This window comes from Genypterus blacodes, unplaced genomic scaffold (genome assembly GCF_046128005.1).
Source record: "Genypterus blacodes isolate CSIRO-AG114 ecotype Tasmania unplaced genomic scaffold, CSIRO-AGI_Gbla_v1 ptg000596l_1, whole genome shotgun sequence".
Classification (NCBI taxonomy): domain Eukaryota; kingdom Metazoa; phylum Chordata; class Actinopteri; order Ophidiiformes; family Ophidiidae; genus Genypterus; species Genypterus blacodes.
In genome coordinates, this window is record NW_027467326.1 from 27,501 (window position 1) to 45,000 (window position 17,500).

The window sequence follows — 17,500 nt, forward strand, 5'->3', positions numbered from 1 at the left end:
TGTTAAACTGGATGCGAGCAGCTACGGGGAGCCAGTGTAGAGAACGGAGCCATCACTTTATCAGACACGCCTGTGAGATCCAACACGGCTGACTGAAAGCTGCGGATTTGACTTTGTTGTTGTCGTTTATATTTCATACCCAGACTGCATCGTGTCTAAAGATGTTTCTGTTACTTTAACTTAATCACACACATCCTGATGCTGATGACATTTAAGGCTTCAGGACATGGAGACGTTCACGTTCCAATCAAATGAAGTGGATCAGAGAGTCAGTGTGTGTGTGTGTGTGTGTGTGTGTGTGATCACTCTGCTTTGGTATCTGTCCATGTAAACAAACCTCCTGTACCGATCTTTATTTCTTTGATGTGATCATAAAAGGGTAAAAACATTGCTCTGGTAGAGGATCATTTAAAATCTAAAGAATGAGGAAACATGGAGAAGTTGAAGTTGAGGTTCAGTGAGTTCCTACAGTCGGCTCTGCAGAGAAGCTCAGAGATCACAGGAGCGTCCTTAAAGCACTTTGGTGTTCACACTTTAATGTGACTCCGCCTCCAAACGTCTTCCTTTGTGTTTTTGCAGCAAGCTGCTGTCTGAGGTTGTACAAGCATCCGTTGCACTGCCGCCGGCTGCTGGGCTACACGCTGCAGACCATCAACACTTCCTGTGACATCAACGCTGTGATGTGAGTTCAATCAATCAATCAATCAAGGATGTGAGGGTGAGGGGGTGGGGGTGAGGTGGTGAGGGTGAGTTGTGGGCGTGGCCTCAGAGCTCCTGGGTTGTAATTTGTTGCGTTGTGTCTTTCTGTGTGAACCAGCTTCCACCTGTCAGGCAGGTTTGTGTGCAGCGACCCGACCAAGCACTGGACCGTCAGAGCGATGAAGTGTGTGGAGTGAGTAGCACAGATTCACTCTTTATGCTCTTCATGTAGGTGCAGCTGTCACATGTGCATCTTCACTCACACGTCTGCATTTACCAACAGTGAAAGGCTTCAGAGAGCTTGGGTCAACATGCACCTGAACACAAACTCCTCCCACTCAGCAGCGTGAGCTCCGCCCTGCAGGACCCCTCCTATACCTGCACACATGTGTCTGTCTGTTTCATAAACAGGAAGTGTAGTATTTGAAATACATTGTTACTGTCATTACCCTGTAGCCAGTGAGCAAACAAGAACAAATGAAGACGTTGTTTTCACTCAGTAGGACCGAATGTGTCGGTGTGGACGTTTCCTGTCTGATGCGATGGAATGTTTGGACAGTGAAGAACTCATCAAACTATTTAATAAAATCATATTTAATTATAAATCTGTCTCATATTTCAAACAAAACATTCAAACAATAAAAATCCCTTTGACTATAAATAACAAGCATCACCTACACATGAATGAAGACTTTACACACAGGAACACAACAAAGCTGGAACACAAAAATCATTTTAGAAGGAAAACTCTCTGGATGCACCTTGACAGAGAAGCTTTAAGAAGAAGTGTTGACATGGAAACAAAAGCTAAACACTCTGTTTATGATACAGGGAAAATCATGAAATGAGAGACACCAACATGCATGGCAACATTGCCTGTCTCTCTCTGTCGCTCTCTGTCTCTCTATGTGTCTCTAGGTCTCTCTCTGTCTCTTTGTTGCTCTCTCTCTCTCTCTCTCCTCTGATCTATCCTAACGTGGTCACAAGCGAGAGAGAGAGAGAGAGAGACTGGCGTCGCTCACCTCCTCTACCTGACTTCACCTGTCTGACTCACAGAGCAGCAGAGACTCAAACCAGCTTTACTTCCTGTGTAACCTAAAGGAGAGAAAGTGTGTGTGTGAGAAAGTGTGTGAGTGTGTACGAGAGTGTGTGTTTGAGAGGATGTGAGTATGAGAGTGTGTGTGTGTGTGTGTGTCCTACAGATCACACAGAGTCACTGATGAACCCAAGAACCACCTGAACCCAAACCCAGCATAGAGAGGTTGAGTGAATGTGGTGGTGAAGGTGTGGAGGTGGATCAGTGTGTGAGAGACGCTGTAGAAGGACAGAGTGCCAGCAGGACAGTCCAGATACACTCCTACTCTGAGAGGGACAGAGGAGGACACAGGGACACTGAGGGACGTGGAGCTGTTATTGTGACTGACAGAGTAACCATCAACAGAGCAGTTCAGACTCCAGGACTGATTATTATTTCCTCCAAACATGCTGTCAGCTCTGTCTCCTTTCCTCCTGATTCCTCTGTAACTCACTGATATATAAACTTCTCCTCTCCACTCCACCTCCCAGTAACAGAGACCAGTCAGAGCATTTCTACTCAGCAGCTGAGGCCAGACATCGAACCTCTCTGGATGATCAGGACGTGGCTGCTCCTCTCCCACACCTGTCACCTTCCTGTTGTTGTCAGACAATTTGAGGTTTCTGCTCACTGTGTTTGGGTCCAGTTCCAGTTCACAAACATCTGATGGACAGAAAAAGACACAAACAGCAGCAGTTTATCATCAAACACAGCTGCTGCCTTTATTATTCACTCATTTATTCACTACTGCACTTTGTCCTCTGACTCACTGTCACTTTCTACTGACACACCTTTGATATCTAAATCTGAATCAGAATAGCTTTATTGGTAATTAAATTTACACTTAAAAGGAATTTGTTCTGGTTCTTAGTGCGCTCAACACACAAAAAACAACTTTGCAAAAAATCTAATTAAAAATACACGAAATTAAATAAATAAATTAACTAAATAAAATAGTTCAATGTGCAAGTTACTAAGTTACTAAGTGGTCAGGGGAAGACCCGGGCCTTGTTGATGAGGCCCACTGCAGAAGGGAAGAAGCTCTAGAAGAAATACTCAACTACTGGTTGTTGTTGTTGTTGTTGATTTTTATCGGCGGCCCTTCACCGTTTGTGCTCATCAGCTGCTCTGTAGCCGCTAGTTTAGCATTAGAAGCCCAGTTGTGAGGGATTTAAATCATTATTATGATGAAGAACTTCTTGGTATGGCAGCAGGAGAATGAGCGATTCCCCTCTGCTAGGTAGGAGAGCCATGGCCACACTCCTTCCTTTTGCCACATCCTACCTATGTGAGCCTCAATCAAAACCAAATCCAGGTGGAAGCTGGACATTGAAACTGAACTAAGAGTGTCAGTCTGACAGCTGCAACCCCGATTAGAAAAGATCTGCAGCACAAAGCGAGCCCACAGCAGTCACTGAGAAGATGTGGGGATGAAGCTGTCATTAGTGCAAAGACAAGGAAATATTCTTATCTACTAAAGGGGGCGCTGCAGAAAAAGTTTGGGAACCACTGCACTAAAGTATCTCTGCATTATTTGGATCTGGAACAAGATAGATTCCAGAGCTTTGGTCTGAGGAATCAAAGTCACATCAAACTTACATTTACTCAGACCAGCTTTGATCCTCTGCTGTCCACCATGATCCATCCTGCAGGAAGACACACATACACACACACACACACACACACACACACACACACACACACACACACACACACACACACACACACACACACACACACACACACACACACACACACACACAGCAGCACGTTATTGATTATTGATTTGGAGACAGAGTTTTTCCCTTCAACCCACAGGGAGTCGGTCCACACCTGAGTGTCCACTCTGTAGTTGTGTCCTTACCTGAGAGTGTCCAGTCTCCAGCCTGGACTCTTCACTCCAGCAGACAGCAGCTTCTCTCCTGCCTCTCCTGGATGGTTGTAGCTCAGGTCCAGCTCTCTCAGACTGGAGGGGTTGGAGCTCAGAGCTGAGGCCAGAGAAGCACAGCCTTCCTGTGTGATCATACAAGCTGACAGCCTGAGAGAGAGAGAGAGAGAGAGACAGACAGAGAGAGGGGGGGGGGAGAGAGAGAGAGAGAGAGGGCAGAGAGGGAGAGAGAGAGAGAGAAAGAGAGAGAGAGAGAGAGAGAGAGAGAGAGAGAGAGAGAGGGAGAGAGAGAGAGACAGAAAGAGACAGAGAGAGAGACAGAGAGACAGAGAGACAGAGAGAGAGAGAGCGGGAGAGAGGGAGAGAGAGAGAGAGAGAGAAAGAGAGAGAGAGAGACGGAGGGAGAGAGAGGGAGAGAGGGAGAGAGGGAAAGAGAGAGGGAGAGAGAGAGACAGAGAGAGAGAGACAGGGGGGAGAGAGAGAGAGAGAGAGAGAGAGAGAGAGAGAGAGAGAAAGAGAGAGAGAGAGAGACAGAGAGAAAGAGAGAGAGAAATTGTGGGAATGGGACAGGAAACAGAAAGGTCTCAGTGATGTTTGCATCAGGACTTCTTTAGCAGGAACATTTAAATGGTCACTGACACAAAGAGCAGAGTCCTGACCTGAGAGTCTCCAGCTGACAGTGAGGACTCTCCAGTCCAGCAGACAGCAGCTTCACTCCTGAATCCTGCAGGTTATTGTTACTCAGGTCCAGGTCTCTCAGACTGGAGGACTGGGAGCAGAGGACTGAGGACAGAGCTTCACAGCTTCTCTCTGACAGATTACAGCCACTCAGCCTGAAAATGAAAAGTTGAACATTTTATTTCTGTTCCCTAAAATGATCCAAATCTTTGTGTGTCTCCACACTTACAGAGTTTTCCTGGAGGCTTTGACCACTGGCAGCAGCCTGAGAAGAACCTCCTCTGAAGCAGAGTATTTCTTCAGGTCAAACACATCCAGATCTTCCTCTGATGACAGTAAGATGAAGGCCAGAGCAGACCACTGAGCAGGAGACAGTGTGGCTGTGGAGAGACGTCCTGAACTCAGGTACTCTTGGATCTCCTTCACTAGAGAAAGATCCTTCAGCTCACTCAGACAGTGGAACAGATTGATGCTTCTCTCTGCAGAGACCTTCTGATTGATCTTCTTCTTGATGTACTTGACTGTTTCCTTGTTGGTCTTTGAGCTCTTTCCTGTCTCTTTCAGGAGACCTTTTAAGAGAGTCTGATTGGTCTTCAGTGAAAGGCCCAAAAGGAAACGAAGAAACAAGTCCAGGTGTCCATTTGGACTCTGTAAGGCCTCGTCAACAGCACCCTGGTGGAGACTTGTTAGTTTAGGTTTGTGTCGTGATCGTCTAGACCACCAGGAGGTTGGTTGATCTTCTAACAGCAGGTTGACTCCAGACTTGATGAATGTCAGATGGACATAAAGAGCAGCCAGAAACTCCTGGACGCTCAGATGGACGAAGCAGAACACCTGGTCCTGGTACAGTCCCCTCTCCTCTTTAAAGACCTGTGTGAACACTCCTGAGTACACTGAGGCTGCTGTGATGTCCATGCCACACTCTGTCAGGTCTGACTCATAGAAGATCAGGTTTCCTTTCTGCAGCTGATCAAAAGCCAGTTTTCCCAGAGACTCCATCATCTTCCTGCTCTCTGTATTCCAGAGTGGATCCGTCTCTGCTCCTCCATCATACTTGATGTTCTTCACTTTGGTCTGAACTACCAGGAAGTGGATGTACATCTCAGTCAGGGTCGTGGGCAGCTCTCCTCTCTCTCTGGTCTTCATCATCATGTCCTCCAGAACTGTGGCAGTGACCCAGCAGAAGACTGGAATGTGGCACATGATGTGGAGGCTTCGTGAGGTCTTGATGTGGGAGATGATGCTGTTGGCCTGCTCATCATCTCTGAGTCTCTTCCTGAAGTACTCCTCTTTCTGAGGGTCAGTGAACCCTCTGACCTCTGTCACCATGTCCACGCTCTCAGCAGGGATCTGATTGGCTGCTGCAGGTCTTGTGGTGATCCAGAGGCCAGCAGATGGAAGCAGGTTCCCCCTGATGAGGTTTGTCAGCAGAACATCCACTGAGGTGGACTCTCTAACATCGGTCAGGATCTCACCTTTGTGGAAGTCCAGAGGAAGTCGACACTCATCCAGACCGTCCAGGATGAAGACGACCTGGAAGTCTTCAAAACTGCAGATTCCTGCTTCTTTGGTTTCAGTAAAGAAGAGATGAAGAAGCTCCACCAAGCTGAACTTTCTCCCTCTCAGCACATTCAGCTCCCTGAAGGTGAATGGAAATGTGAGCTGGATGTTCTGGTGGGCTTTGCCTTCAGCCCAGTCCAGAGTGAACTTCTGAGTTAAGAGGGTTTTCCCGATGCCAGCCACGCCCTTTGTCATCAGTGTTCTGATTGGCTGATCTCTTCCAGGTGAGGCTTTAAAGATGTCTTCACATCTGATTGTTGTTTCTGCTCTCTGTGCTTTCCTGGATGCTGCTTCAATGTGTGTGACCTCATGTTCATGGTTGACCCCTCCAGCCCCTCCCTCTGTGATGTAGAGCTCTGTGTAGATCTCATTCAGAGGGGTTTGCTTTCCTGCTTTAGCGACCCCCTCACACACACTCTGGAACTTCTGCTTCAGCCTAGACTTCAGTTTACGTTGGCACAGTGCAGCAAAACTTCCTGGTGAAGAGACAACAGTCAGAGGAGGGAAACATGGAGAAGGAAAGAAAACTACAGAGTAAAAAAGCATTTAGGAGTAGAAAGCTTTGTGACTAGAGCAGTATAATAGAACACCTTCTAACCTTCTAACCCCTGATGTTCCTGCACCTGTTCTAAGATCTCAGCAGGCCTGCTCACTATCCCAACAACCAAGACCAGGTCTCCTTTTCTTTGGAATCCACTTCCTGCCCCAGTCAAAGAGACAAACTCTCTTGTGATCTTTAAATCCCCACTAAAACACACTTCTGTTGGTGAGCCTTTGAATGTGAGTAAAGTGCTGATAAACAGGAGGTGAACACAGTCTCTTTGTGCAGGAGAGTGATTAGCTGCTCTAAGTGTAAGTGTGAAGCTTTAGTCCTGTTTCCTCTTTCCTTATCATGTTCAAGCTGTTCAATGGTCTTACTGCTGTGCAGAGAGTCAGCCAGCTCCTCCTGCTTCATTCTCCTCAGGAAGTTCACTGTGAGCTTCACCAACGCCTCTCTGTCGCTCCTCTGCTCTGGGTCCTCGCTCGGCCTCTCTAAGCGTTGTGGGTAGTCTGCGGTCAGAACCTTCTGGACGCTCTTCAGCTCGTCCTTCACAAACCTGACAATGTTCTCCTCCAGCAGCTGAAAGAGTCAGACGTGAGTTTATAGCAGGGGGACAGAAGATCCTGCTTCCTGATTGGCTGTCAGGTGTGTGTTTATGTATGTTGACAACACGCAGCTGACCGGCGTTCTAAATCTCCGGCCTGATGAAGATGCAGGTAACCATAGCATAACCATTCACACTAGGTTCCCAGTGAACTCTCACTGGTCAAACTAAATGAACCAAGTGCTCCAGTCAAACATCTCTTATCTCTCTATGGAATAGATTCTCCACCCGGTGACATCGTCCATATGGAAGTGGGCGGAGCCTGGACATTTACGCACCGTAAATATGGAGTCCAGGTCTGCTGGATGCTGCTGGACACACACACCACTGGAAACCTCTGGCTCTTTCAGGTGAACTCTGTGGAGAAATCAGGAAACATGAAGTCTGCAAACACACACAAACACAGGTTGTCATGGTGATGTCTCTCTGTCTGTCTGTCTGTTTGAGGCAACAGGAAACGCTGCTGTCTGCTGGTCCCTCAAAGCAGCTCAGAGTATCACAGGATCCTGGAATCAATCTTCAGCTCATCAGCTCAACTTCTGAGGCTCTGATCCAAACACTCAGGTGGACAGAGACGTGTCCTTCATTCAAGAAGACCTGCCCTTTGAGATGTCTTCTACTACAAAACTACACTGATGATATCACAGTGATCTGGTTTAACCTCTGACCTTTCTTCAGCAGACTTCTGTCCATCACTGAATCTCAGAGGTTCAAACATGGACCTGTCACTCTTCATGGACACAATGCTGGGTACAGGAGAGTCTGCCCTCTGCTGGTGAACTCTATAAACACAGCATTGACAACACAACAGAGGATTGAAGCAGATAAGTTACTATGCTGTGTGTGTGTGTGTGTGTGTGTGTGTGTGTGTGTGTGTGTGTGTGTGTGTGTGTGTGCGTGTGTGTGTGTGTGTGTGTGTGTGTGTGTGTGTGTGTGTGTGTGTGTGTGTGTCATAGCAGCATGAAATGCTCGCCCTGCCCCTCTTACTTTGTGTGTGAGGGTCCAGGTTCATGACTGAAGTCTGGAGGTCTTTCACGCTTGTTGTTCAGGTTGTTATCTTCATCACCATAATCACTCATCTTCACCACACTACAGAGAGGGCAACACACACACATACACACACACACACACACACACACACACACACACACACACACACACACTCATATGAATGAAAAACTAACTATGATCCATAAAATCATCGAATCAAACTCAAACTCACGCTGCGTTACGTCTTCCTATGCTGCTCTTCCTCATCTGAACCAAACTTTCATTTTCTGTTTTGACACCTACACCCTTTTGACACGTACACCTGTGTGTAGGCGTGTGTGTGAAAGAGAGAGTCGCTTAGCACCAATTAGTGGACTGGTCGTAGAAGTGTGGTTTGTTCTGTTGAACTTTATTTCAATCAGTAAAAGAGATAAATAATAATAGAAATAAAGTCCGGATATACAGTGAGAGGTCTCTGTCTTCTTGTTTTTGTGTGTGTGTGCGTTAGTGAGTATGTGATAGTATATGTAGTATGTGAGTAGATGTGACTCTAGATGTCTTTCAGTCGTTCAGTTTTATGTCCTTATCTTTAAACGCATTATTATTCGTCGCTCTTTTATTTTGAAAGCTAATCCGCCCAAACAGGTACTTCTCTCTTTATTTTGGTGAACTCGTCCCACTTCCTCTCATAAAATCCACGCACGCGGCGCTGCATGACTGTTGTCCCGGCAACCGATGAACGTTCGAGAAACAATCCGCCGCTTTTATTTTCGCCTTCTTCTTCCGTTTACAAGCGCATTTTAACGTAAGTTCTCTCACTTACAGACATTTGACGTCATTTTATAATTAACATGAAGGTTTCTGTTTCATGAGGAATTCAACGAGTCAAGTAAAAGTAAGTAACACGCCGTCAGCTAACTGTGGCTAAAGGCTAAGTACAGGAAGTTCGTGTTTTGATACCAACGTTACTAAATCAGATATTTACTGTCTGTCTGTCAGGTAAAAAGCAGGTGTGTGTGTGTGTTTGCGTGTGTGCGTGTGTTCATGTAGGATTCAGCACACAGACCTTCAGGCGTGTTATTGATCATGTGACTCCTGGTCCTGGTCTCTTCCTGTAGGTGGACAGGATGGAGGTCCTGTGTGTCACAGAGGTCAGACGGCTGCAGAGTCAGGGCCGCAGTGACTCCAGCAGGAAGACGAGGGCGGTGAGGTTTACAGGTGGAGAAGGAACGTGTCCATCATTGTGTTTATGTCCCCAGTCTGAGCCTGAGCACATCAGCATCAGCTCAGAGCTGTGAGAGCGTTTACACCTCACATCAACCACAAACATGGCTGCAGGTCTCAAGCACAGGTTGTGTTTGTAGCTCTTCTCCAGTAGATCCATCATCTGCTGGAGAGGAGGAACATGTTTGAGCTCCAATGCATACCTCCTACATGTCCCCTGGTTTTATGGGGGATTTTTTGCATTATACTGTATATATATATTATTTTTTTTACTATTTGTTTTTATTGAAGCAAACATTTTACATCACATTGCACATACAATTCTAGGATATTTTGGAGATCATTGTTTATACAGAAAGAGGGGGAAAAGGAGAGAGAGAGAGAGACAGAAGGAAGGTTGTATTATTGCGGGTGAGGGGGAGGCGGTGGGGGTGAGGGTTAGGTTGAGGTAGTGAGGGTGAGGCGTGGGCGTGGCCTCAGAGCTCCTGGGTTGTAATTTGTTGCGTTGTGTCTTTCTGTGTGAAACAGCTTCCACCTGTCAGGCAGGTTTGTGTGCAGCGACCCGACCAAGCACTGGACCATCAGAGCCATGAAGTGTGTGGAGTGAGTAGCACAGATTCACTCTTTATGCTCTTCATGTAGGTGCAGCTGTCACATGTGCATCTTCACTCACACGTCTGCATTTACCAACAGTGAAAGGCTTCAGAGAGCTCGGGTCAACATGCACCTGAACACAAACTCCTCCCACTCAGCAGCGTGAGCTCCGCCCTGCAGGACCCCTCCTATACCTGCACACATGTGTCTGTCTGTTTCATAAACAGGAAGTGTAGTATTTGAAATACATTGTTACTGTCATTACCCTGTAGCCAGTGAGCAAACAAGAACAAATGAAGACGTTGTTTTCACTCAGTAGGACCGAATGTGTCGGTGTGGACGTTTCCTGTCTGATGCGATGGAATGTTTGGACAGTAAAGAACTCATCAAACTATTTAATAAAATCATATTTTATTATAAATCTGTCTCATATTTCAAACAAAACATTCAAACAATAAAAATCCCTTTGACTATAAAGAACAAGCATCACCTACACATGAATGAAGACTTTACACACAGGAACACAACAAAGCTGGAACACAAAAATCATTTTAGAAGGAAAACTCTCTGGATGCACCTTGACAGAGAAGCTTTAAGAAGAAGTGTTGACATGGAAACAAAAGCTAAAGACTCTGTTTATGATACAGGGAAAATCATGAAATGAGAGAGACACCAACATGCAGGCCAACATTGCCTGTCTCTCTCTCTCTGTCGCTCTCTGTCTCTCTATGTGTCTCTCTAGGTCTCTCTTTGTCTCTCTCTCTCTCTCTCCTCTGATCTATCCTAATGTGGTCGCAAGCGAGAGAGAGAGAGAGAGAGAGACTGGCGTCGCTCACCTCCTCTACCTGACTTCACCTGTCTGACTCACAGAGCAGCAGAGACTCAAACAAGCTTTACTTCCTGTGTGACCTAAAGGAGAGAAAGTGTGTGTGTGAGAAAGTGTGTGAGTGTGTACGAGAGTGTGTGTTTGAGAGAAAGTGTGAGTATGAGAGTGTGTGTGTGTGTGTCCTACAGATCACACAGAGTCACTGATGAACCCCAGAACCACCTGAACCCAAACCCAGCATAGACAGGTTGAGTGAATGTGGTGGTGAAGGTGTGGAGGTGGATCAGTGTGTGAGAGACGCTGTAGAAGGACAGAGTGCCAGCAGGACAGTCCACATACACTCCTACTCTGTGAGGGACAGAGGAGGACACAGGGACACTGAGGAACGTGAAGCTGTTATTGTGCCTGACGGAGTAACCATGACGATCAGAGCATCTCAGACTCCAGGATTGATTATTATTTCCTCCAAACTCACTGTCTGCTCCGTCTCCTTCCCTCCTGATTCCTCTGTAGCTCACTGATATATAAACTTCTCCTCTCCACTCCACCTCCCAGTAACAACGACCAATCAGACCATTTCTACTCAGCAGCTGAGCCGGGAGATAAAACCTCTCTGGATGATCAGGACGTGGCTGCTCCTCTCTCACACATGTCACCTTCCTGTTGTTGTCAGACAGTTTGAGTTTTCTGCTCGCTGTGTTTGGGTCCAGTTCCAGTTCACAATCATCTGATGGACAGAAAAAGACACAAACAGCAGCAGTTTATCATCAAACACAGCTGCTGCCTTTATTATTCACTCATTTATTCACTACTGCACTTTGTCCTCTGACTCACTGTCACTTTCTACTGACACACCTTTGATATCTAAATACTCAACTACTGGTTGTTGTCGTTATTGTTGTTTATCGGCGCCCCTTCACCGTTTGTGCTCATCAGCCGCTCTGACACATGGGAGTCGTTAGCTTGGCTAGCTGCTAGTTTAGCATTTCATGCCCAGTTGTGAAAGATTTAACTCAATTATTATGATGAAGAACTTCTTGGTATGGCAGCAGGAGAATGAGCGATTCCCCTCTGCTAGGTAGGAGAGCCATGGCCACACTCCTTCCTTTTGCCACATCCTACCTATGTGAGCCTCAATCAAAACCAAATCCAGGTGGAAGCTGGACATTGAAACTGAACTAAGAGTGTCAGTCTGACAGCTGCAACCCCGATTAGAAAAGATCTGCAGCACAAAGCGAGCCCACAGCAGTCACTGAGAAGATGTGGGGATGAAGCTGTCATTAGTGCAAAGACAAGGAAATATTCTTATCTACTAAAGGGGGCGCTGCAGAAAAAGTTTGGGAACCACTGCACTAAAGTATCTCTGCATTATTTGGATCTGGAACAAGATAGATTCCAGAGCTTTGGTCTGAGGAATCAAAGTCACATCAAACTTACATTTCCTCAGACCGGCTTTGATCCACTGCTGTCCACCATGATCCATCCTGCAGGAAGACACACACACACACACACACACACACACACACACACACACACACACACACACACACACACACACACACACACACACACACACCACACACACACACACACACACACACACACACACACACACACACACACACACCACAGCAGCACGTTATTGATTATTGATTTGGAGACAGAGTTTTTCCCTTCAACCCACAGGGAGTCTGTCCACACCTGAGTGTCCACTCTGTAGTTGTGTCCTTACCTGAGAGTGTCCAGTCTCCAGCCTGGACTCTTCACTCCAGCAGACAGCAGCTTCTCTCCTGCCTCTCCTGGATGGTTGTAGCTCAGGTCCAGCTCTCTCAGACTGGAGGGGTTGGAGCTCAGAGCTGAAGCCAGAGAAGCACAGCCTTCATGTGTGATCATACAACCTGACAGCCTGAGAGAAAGAGAGAGAGAGAGAGAGAGAGAGAGAGAGAGAGAGAGAGAGAGAGAGAGAGAGAGAGAGAGAGAGAGAGAGAGAGGGGAGAGAGAGGAGAGGGGGGGGGGGGAGAGAGAGAGAGAGAGAGAGAGAGAAAGAGAGAGAGAGAGACGGAGAGAGAGACAGGGAGGGAGAGAGGGAGAGAGAGAGAGAGACAGAGAGAGAGAGAGAGAGAAAAGGAGAGAGAGAGACGGAGAGAGAGACAGGGAGGGAGAGGGGAGAGAGAGAGACAGAGAGAGGGATAGAGGGAGAGAGAAGGAGGAGGAGAGAGAAGGAGGAGAGAGAGAGACAGGGAGAGAGAGACAGGGACAGAGAGAGAGAGAGAGAGAGAGAGGGAGAGAGAGAGAGAGAGAAGGAAGGGGAGAGAGAGAGAGAGAGACAGGGAGAGAGAGGGAAAGAGAGAGAGAGGGGAGAGAGAGAGGAGGAGGAGAGAGAGAGACAGACAGACAGAGAGAGAGGGGAGAGAGGGGGGAGACAGAGAGACAGAAACACAGAGAGACAGAAATACAGAGCGACAGAAATACATAGAGAGAGAGAGAGAGAGAGAGAGAGAGAGAGAAAGAGAGTGAGAGAGAGAGAGAGACAGGGAGGGAGAGAGGGAGAGAGGGAGAGAGAGAGAGAAGGAGGAGAGAGAAGGAGGAGGAGAGAGAGAGACAGGGAGAGAGAGAGACAGAGAGAGAAGGAGGGGGGGAGAGAGAAAGAGGGGAGAGAGAGGGAAAGAGAGAGAGGAGGAGGAGAGAGAGAGAGAGACAGATAGTGAGAGAGGGGAGAGAGGGGGGAGAGGGGGGAGACAGAGAGACAGAAACACAGAGAGACAGAAACACAGAGAGACAGAAATACAAAGCGACAGAAATACAGAGAGAGAGAGAGAGAGAATGAGAGTTTGGTCAATCATGGAGCAGACTGGAGCTCAAATCTCCTCCAGGAAACAGAAAGGTCTCAGTGATGTTTGCATCAGGACTTCTTTAGCAGGAACATTTAAATGGTCACTGACACAAAGAGCAGAGTCCTGACCTGAGAGTCTCCAGCTGACAGTGAGGACTCTCCAGTCCAGCAGACAGCAGCTTCACTCCTGAGTCCTGCAGGTCATTGTGACTCAGGTCCAGGTCTCTCAGACTGGAGGACTGGGAGCAGAGGACTGAGGACAGAGCTTCACAGCTTCTCTCTGACAGATTACAGCCACTCAGCCTGAAAATGAAAAGTTGAACATTTTATTTCTGTTCCCTAAAATGATCCAAATCTTTGTGTGTCTCCACACTTACAGAGTTTTCCTGGAGGCTTTGACCACTGGCAGCAGCCTGAGAAGAGCCTCCTCTGAAGCAGAGTATTTCTTCAGGTCAAACACATCCAGATCTTCCTCTGATGACAGTAAGATGAAGGCCAGAGCAGACCACTGAGCAGGAGACAGTGTGGCTGTGGAGAGATCTCCTGAGCTCAGGTACTCTTGGATCTCCTCCACTAGAGAAAGATCCTTCAGCTCACCCAGACAGTGGAACAGATTGATGCTTCTCTCTGCAGAGACCTTCTGATTGATCTTCTCCTTGATGTACTGGACTGTTTCCTGCTTGGTCTCTGAGCTCCTTCCTGTCTCTTTCAGGAGACCCTTTAAGAGAGTCTGATTGGTCTGCAGTGAAAGGCCCATGAGGAAACAAAGAAACAAGTCCAGGTGTCCATTTGGACTCTGTAAGGCCTCGTCCACAGCACTCTGGTGGAGACTTGTTAGTTTAGGTTTGTCTCCTGTTAGTTTGGACCACCAGGGGGTTGGTTGATCATGTGACAGCAGGTTGACTCCAGAGTTGATGAATGTCAGATGGACATAAAGAGCAGCCAGAAACTCCTGGACGCTCAGCTGGACGAAGCAGAACACCTGGTCCTGGTACAGTCCCCTCTCCTCTTTAAAGACCTGTGTGAACACTCCTGAGTACACTGAGGCTGCTGTGATGTCCATGCCACACTCTGTCAGATCTGAGTCATAGAAGATCAGGTTTCCTTTCTGCAGCTGATCAAAGGCCAGTTTTCCCAGAGACTCCATCATCTTCCTGCTCTCTGTATTCAACAGTGGATCTGTCTCTGCTCCTCCATCATACTTGATGTTCTTCACTTTGGTCTGAGCCACCAGGAAGTGGATGTACATCTCAGTCAGGGTCGTGGGCAGCTCTCCTCTCTCTCTGGTCTTCATCATGTCCTCCAGAACTGTGGCAGTGATCAAGCAGAAGACTGGAATGTGGCACATGATGTGGAGGCTTTGTGAGGTCTTGATGTGGGAGATGATGCTGCTGGCCTGCTCATCATCTCTGAGTCTCTTCCTGAAGTACTCCTCCTTCTGAGGGTCAGTGAACCCTCTGACCTCTGTCACCATGTCCACGCTCTCAGCAGGGATCTGATTGGCTGCTGCAGGTCTTGTGGTGATCCAGAGGCCAGCAGATGGAAGCAGGTTCCCCCTGATGAGGTTTGTCAGCAGAACATCCACTGAGGTGGACTCTCTAACATCGGTCAGGATCTCACCTTTGTGGAAGTCCAGAGGAAGTCGACACTCATCCAGACCGTCCAGGATGAAGACGACCCGGAAGTCTTCAAAGCTGCAGATTCCTGCTTCTTTGGTTTCAGTGAAGAAGTGATGAAGAAGCTCCACCAAGCTGAACTTTCTCCCTCTCAGCACATTCAGCTCTCTGAAGGTGAATGGAAATGTGAGCTGGATGTTCTGGTGGGCTTTGCCTTCAGCCCAGTCCAGAGTGAACTTCTGTGTTAAGAGGGTTTTCCCGATGCCAGCCACGCCCTTTGTCATCAGTGTTCTGATTGGCTGATCTCTTCCAGGTGAAGCTTTAAAGATGTCTTCACATCTGATTGTTGTTTCTGCTCTCTGTGCTTTCCTGGATGCTGCTTCAATGTGTGTGACCTCATGTTCATGGTTGACCCCTCCAGCCCCTCCCTCTGTGATGTAGAGCTCTGTGTAGATCTCATTCAGAGGGGTTTGCTTTCCTTTAGCGACCCCCTCACACACACTCTGGAACTTCTGCTTCAGCTTAGACTTCAGTTTACGTTGGCACAGTGCAGCAAGACTTCCTGATGAAGAGACAACAGTCAGAGGAGGGAAACATGGAGAAGGAAAGAAAACTACAGAGTAAAAAAGCATTTAGGAGTAGAAAGCTTTGTGACTAGAGCAGTATAATAGAACACCTTCTAACCTTCTAACCCCTGATGTTCCTGCACCTGTTCTAAGATCTCAGCAGGCCTGCTCACTATCCCAACAACCAAGAGCAGATCTCCTTTTCTTTGGAATCCACTTCCTGCCCCAGTCAAAGAGACAAACTCTCTTGTGATCTTTAAATCCCCACTAAAAACACACTTCTGTTGGTGAGCCTTTGAATGTGACTAAAGTGCTGATAAACAGGAGGTGAACACAGTCTCTTTGTGCAGGAGAGTGATTAGCTGCTCTAAGTGTAAGTGTGAAGCTTTAGTCCTGTTTCCTCTTTCCTTATCATGTTCAAGCTGTTCAATGGTCTTACTGCTGTGCAGAGAGTCAGCCAGCTCCTCCTGCTTCATTCTCCTCAGGAAGTTCACTGTGAGCTTCACCAACGCCTCTCTGTCGCTCCTCTGCTCTGGGTCCTCGCTCGGCCTCTCTAAGCATTGTGGGTAGTCTGCGGTCAGAACCTTCTGGACGCTCTTCAGCTCGTCCTTCACAAACCTGACAATGTTCTCCTCCAGCAGCTGAAAGAGTCAGACGTGAGTTTATAGCAGGGGGACAGAAGATCCTGCTTCCTGATTGGCTGTCAGATGTGTGTTTACAGTCTATATGTTGACAACATGCAGCTGACTGGCGTGATGCAGGTAACCATAGCAACAGTTGTGAGGCTTCACACTAGGTTCCCAGTGAACTCTCGCTGGTCAAACTAAATTAACCAAGTGCTCCGGTCAAACATCTCTTATCTCTCTATGGAATAGATTCTCCACCCGGTGACATGGTCCATATGGAAGTGGGCGGAGCCTGGACATTTACACACCGTAAATATGGAGTCCAGGTCTGCTGGATGCTGCTGGACACACACACCACTGGAAACCTCTGACTTCTTCAGGTGAACTCTGTGGAGAAATCAGGAAACATGAAGTCTGCAAACACACACAGACACAGGTTGTCATGGTGATGTCTCTCTGTCTGTCTGTTTGAGGCAACAGGAAACGCTGCTGTCTGCTGGTCCCTCAAAGCAGCTCAGAGCATCACAGGATCCTGGAATCAATCTTCAGCTCATCAGCTCAACTTCTGAGGCTCTGATCCAAACACTCAGGTGGACAGAGACATGTCCTTCATTCAAGAAGACCTGTCCTTTGAGATGTCTTCTACTACAAACCTACACTGATGATATCACAGTGATCTGCTTTAACCTCTTACCTTTCTTCAGCAGACTTCTGTCCATCACTGAAGTTCAGAGGTGGATCCATGGACCAGTCACTCTTCATGGACACACAGCTGGGTACAGGAGAGTTTGCCCTCTGCTGGTGAACTCTATAAACACAGCATTGACAACACAACAGAGGGTTGAAGCAGATAAGTTACCATGCTCTGTGTGTGTGTTTGTGTGTGTGTGTGTGTGTGTGTGTGTCATGGTAGCATTTTCCTCTGAAGGAGCAGATTTGTCTTTAAATGTGTTCAGTGGTTTGTTAAAGTAAAACGGCGTCAGCTAAAAGGAGCTAAAGGCGAAATACTGGAAGTTTGTGTTTTGATACCAACATTATTACATCAGATATTTTTTCTCTCTCTCTCTCTATCTCTCTCACCTTTCTTCAGCAGACTTCTGTCCATCACTGAATTCAGGAGGTTGTTCCATGGACCAGTCACTCTTCATGGACACACAGCTGGGTACAGGAGAGTTTGCCC

General features: G+C 47.3%; 2 protein-coding genes and 1 long non-coding RNA gene across 6 annotated transcripts in view; 2 read left to right on the forward strand and 1 right to left on the reverse strand.

The window, feature by feature from the left end:
• Positions 1-1,304, forward strand: part of LOC142990591 (C-C motif chemokine 20-like) — a 2,100-nt gene extending 796 nt beyond the window's left edge. The window contains exons 2-4 of the mRNA XM_076140421.1: positions 580-682; positions 818-892; positions 983-1,304. Coding sequence (XP_075996536.1) covers positions 580-682; positions 818-892; positions 983-1,049 — 245 coding nt within the window. The 3' untranslated portion in view covers positions 1,050-1,304. The remainder of the gene's footprint in view (positions 1-579; positions 683-817; positions 893-982) is intronic.
• Positions 1,278-17,500, reverse strand: part of LOC142990590 (protein NLRC3-like) — a 17,026-nt gene continuing 803 nt past the window's right edge. The window contains exons 3-11 of one of the 4 annotated variants that reach the window (XM_076140418.1): positions 17,401-17,500; positions 17,015-17,128; positions 16,629-16,707; positions 16,134-16,335; positions 13,890-15,690; positions 13,642-13,815; positions 3,639-3,812; positions 3,374-3,420; positions 1,278-2,437 (exon numbers count right to left, since the gene is read on the reverse strand). The exon at positions 17,401-17,500 is cut by the window's right edge and continues 14 nt beyond it. In XM_076140418.1, the coding sequence (XP_075996533.1) occupies positions 1,896-2,437; positions 3,374-3,420; positions 3,639-3,812; positions 13,642-13,815; positions 13,890-15,690; positions 16,134-16,335; positions 16,629-16,707; positions 17,015-17,128; positions 17,401-17,500 (3,233 nt within the window). In that variant the 3' untranslated portion in view covers positions 1,278-1,895. Of the gene's footprint in view, positions 2,438-3,373; positions 3,421-3,638; positions 3,813-4,321; positions 4,496-4,569; positions 6,377-6,818; positions 7,021-7,323; positions 7,403-7,713; positions 7,828-8,032; positions 8,129-10,244; positions 11,407-12,116; positions 12,164-12,411; positions 12,586-13,641; positions 13,816-13,889; positions 15,691-16,133; positions 16,336-16,628; positions 16,708-17,014; positions 17,129-17,400 lie in introns of those variants that run through there. The other 3 variants (XM_076140419.1, XM_076140416.1, XM_076140420.1) reach the window with 3 other exon arrangements.
• LOC142990592 (uncharacterized) overlaps positions 7,100-17,500 on the forward strand; it is an 11,251-nt gene continuing 850 nt past the window's right edge. Inside the window, exons 1-2 of the long non-coding RNA XR_012960809.1 lie at positions 7,100-7,157; positions 7,265-8,413. This is a non-coding gene — a long non-coding RNA (uncharacterized LOC142990592). The remainder of the gene's footprint in view (positions 7,158-7,264; positions 8,414-17,500) is intronic.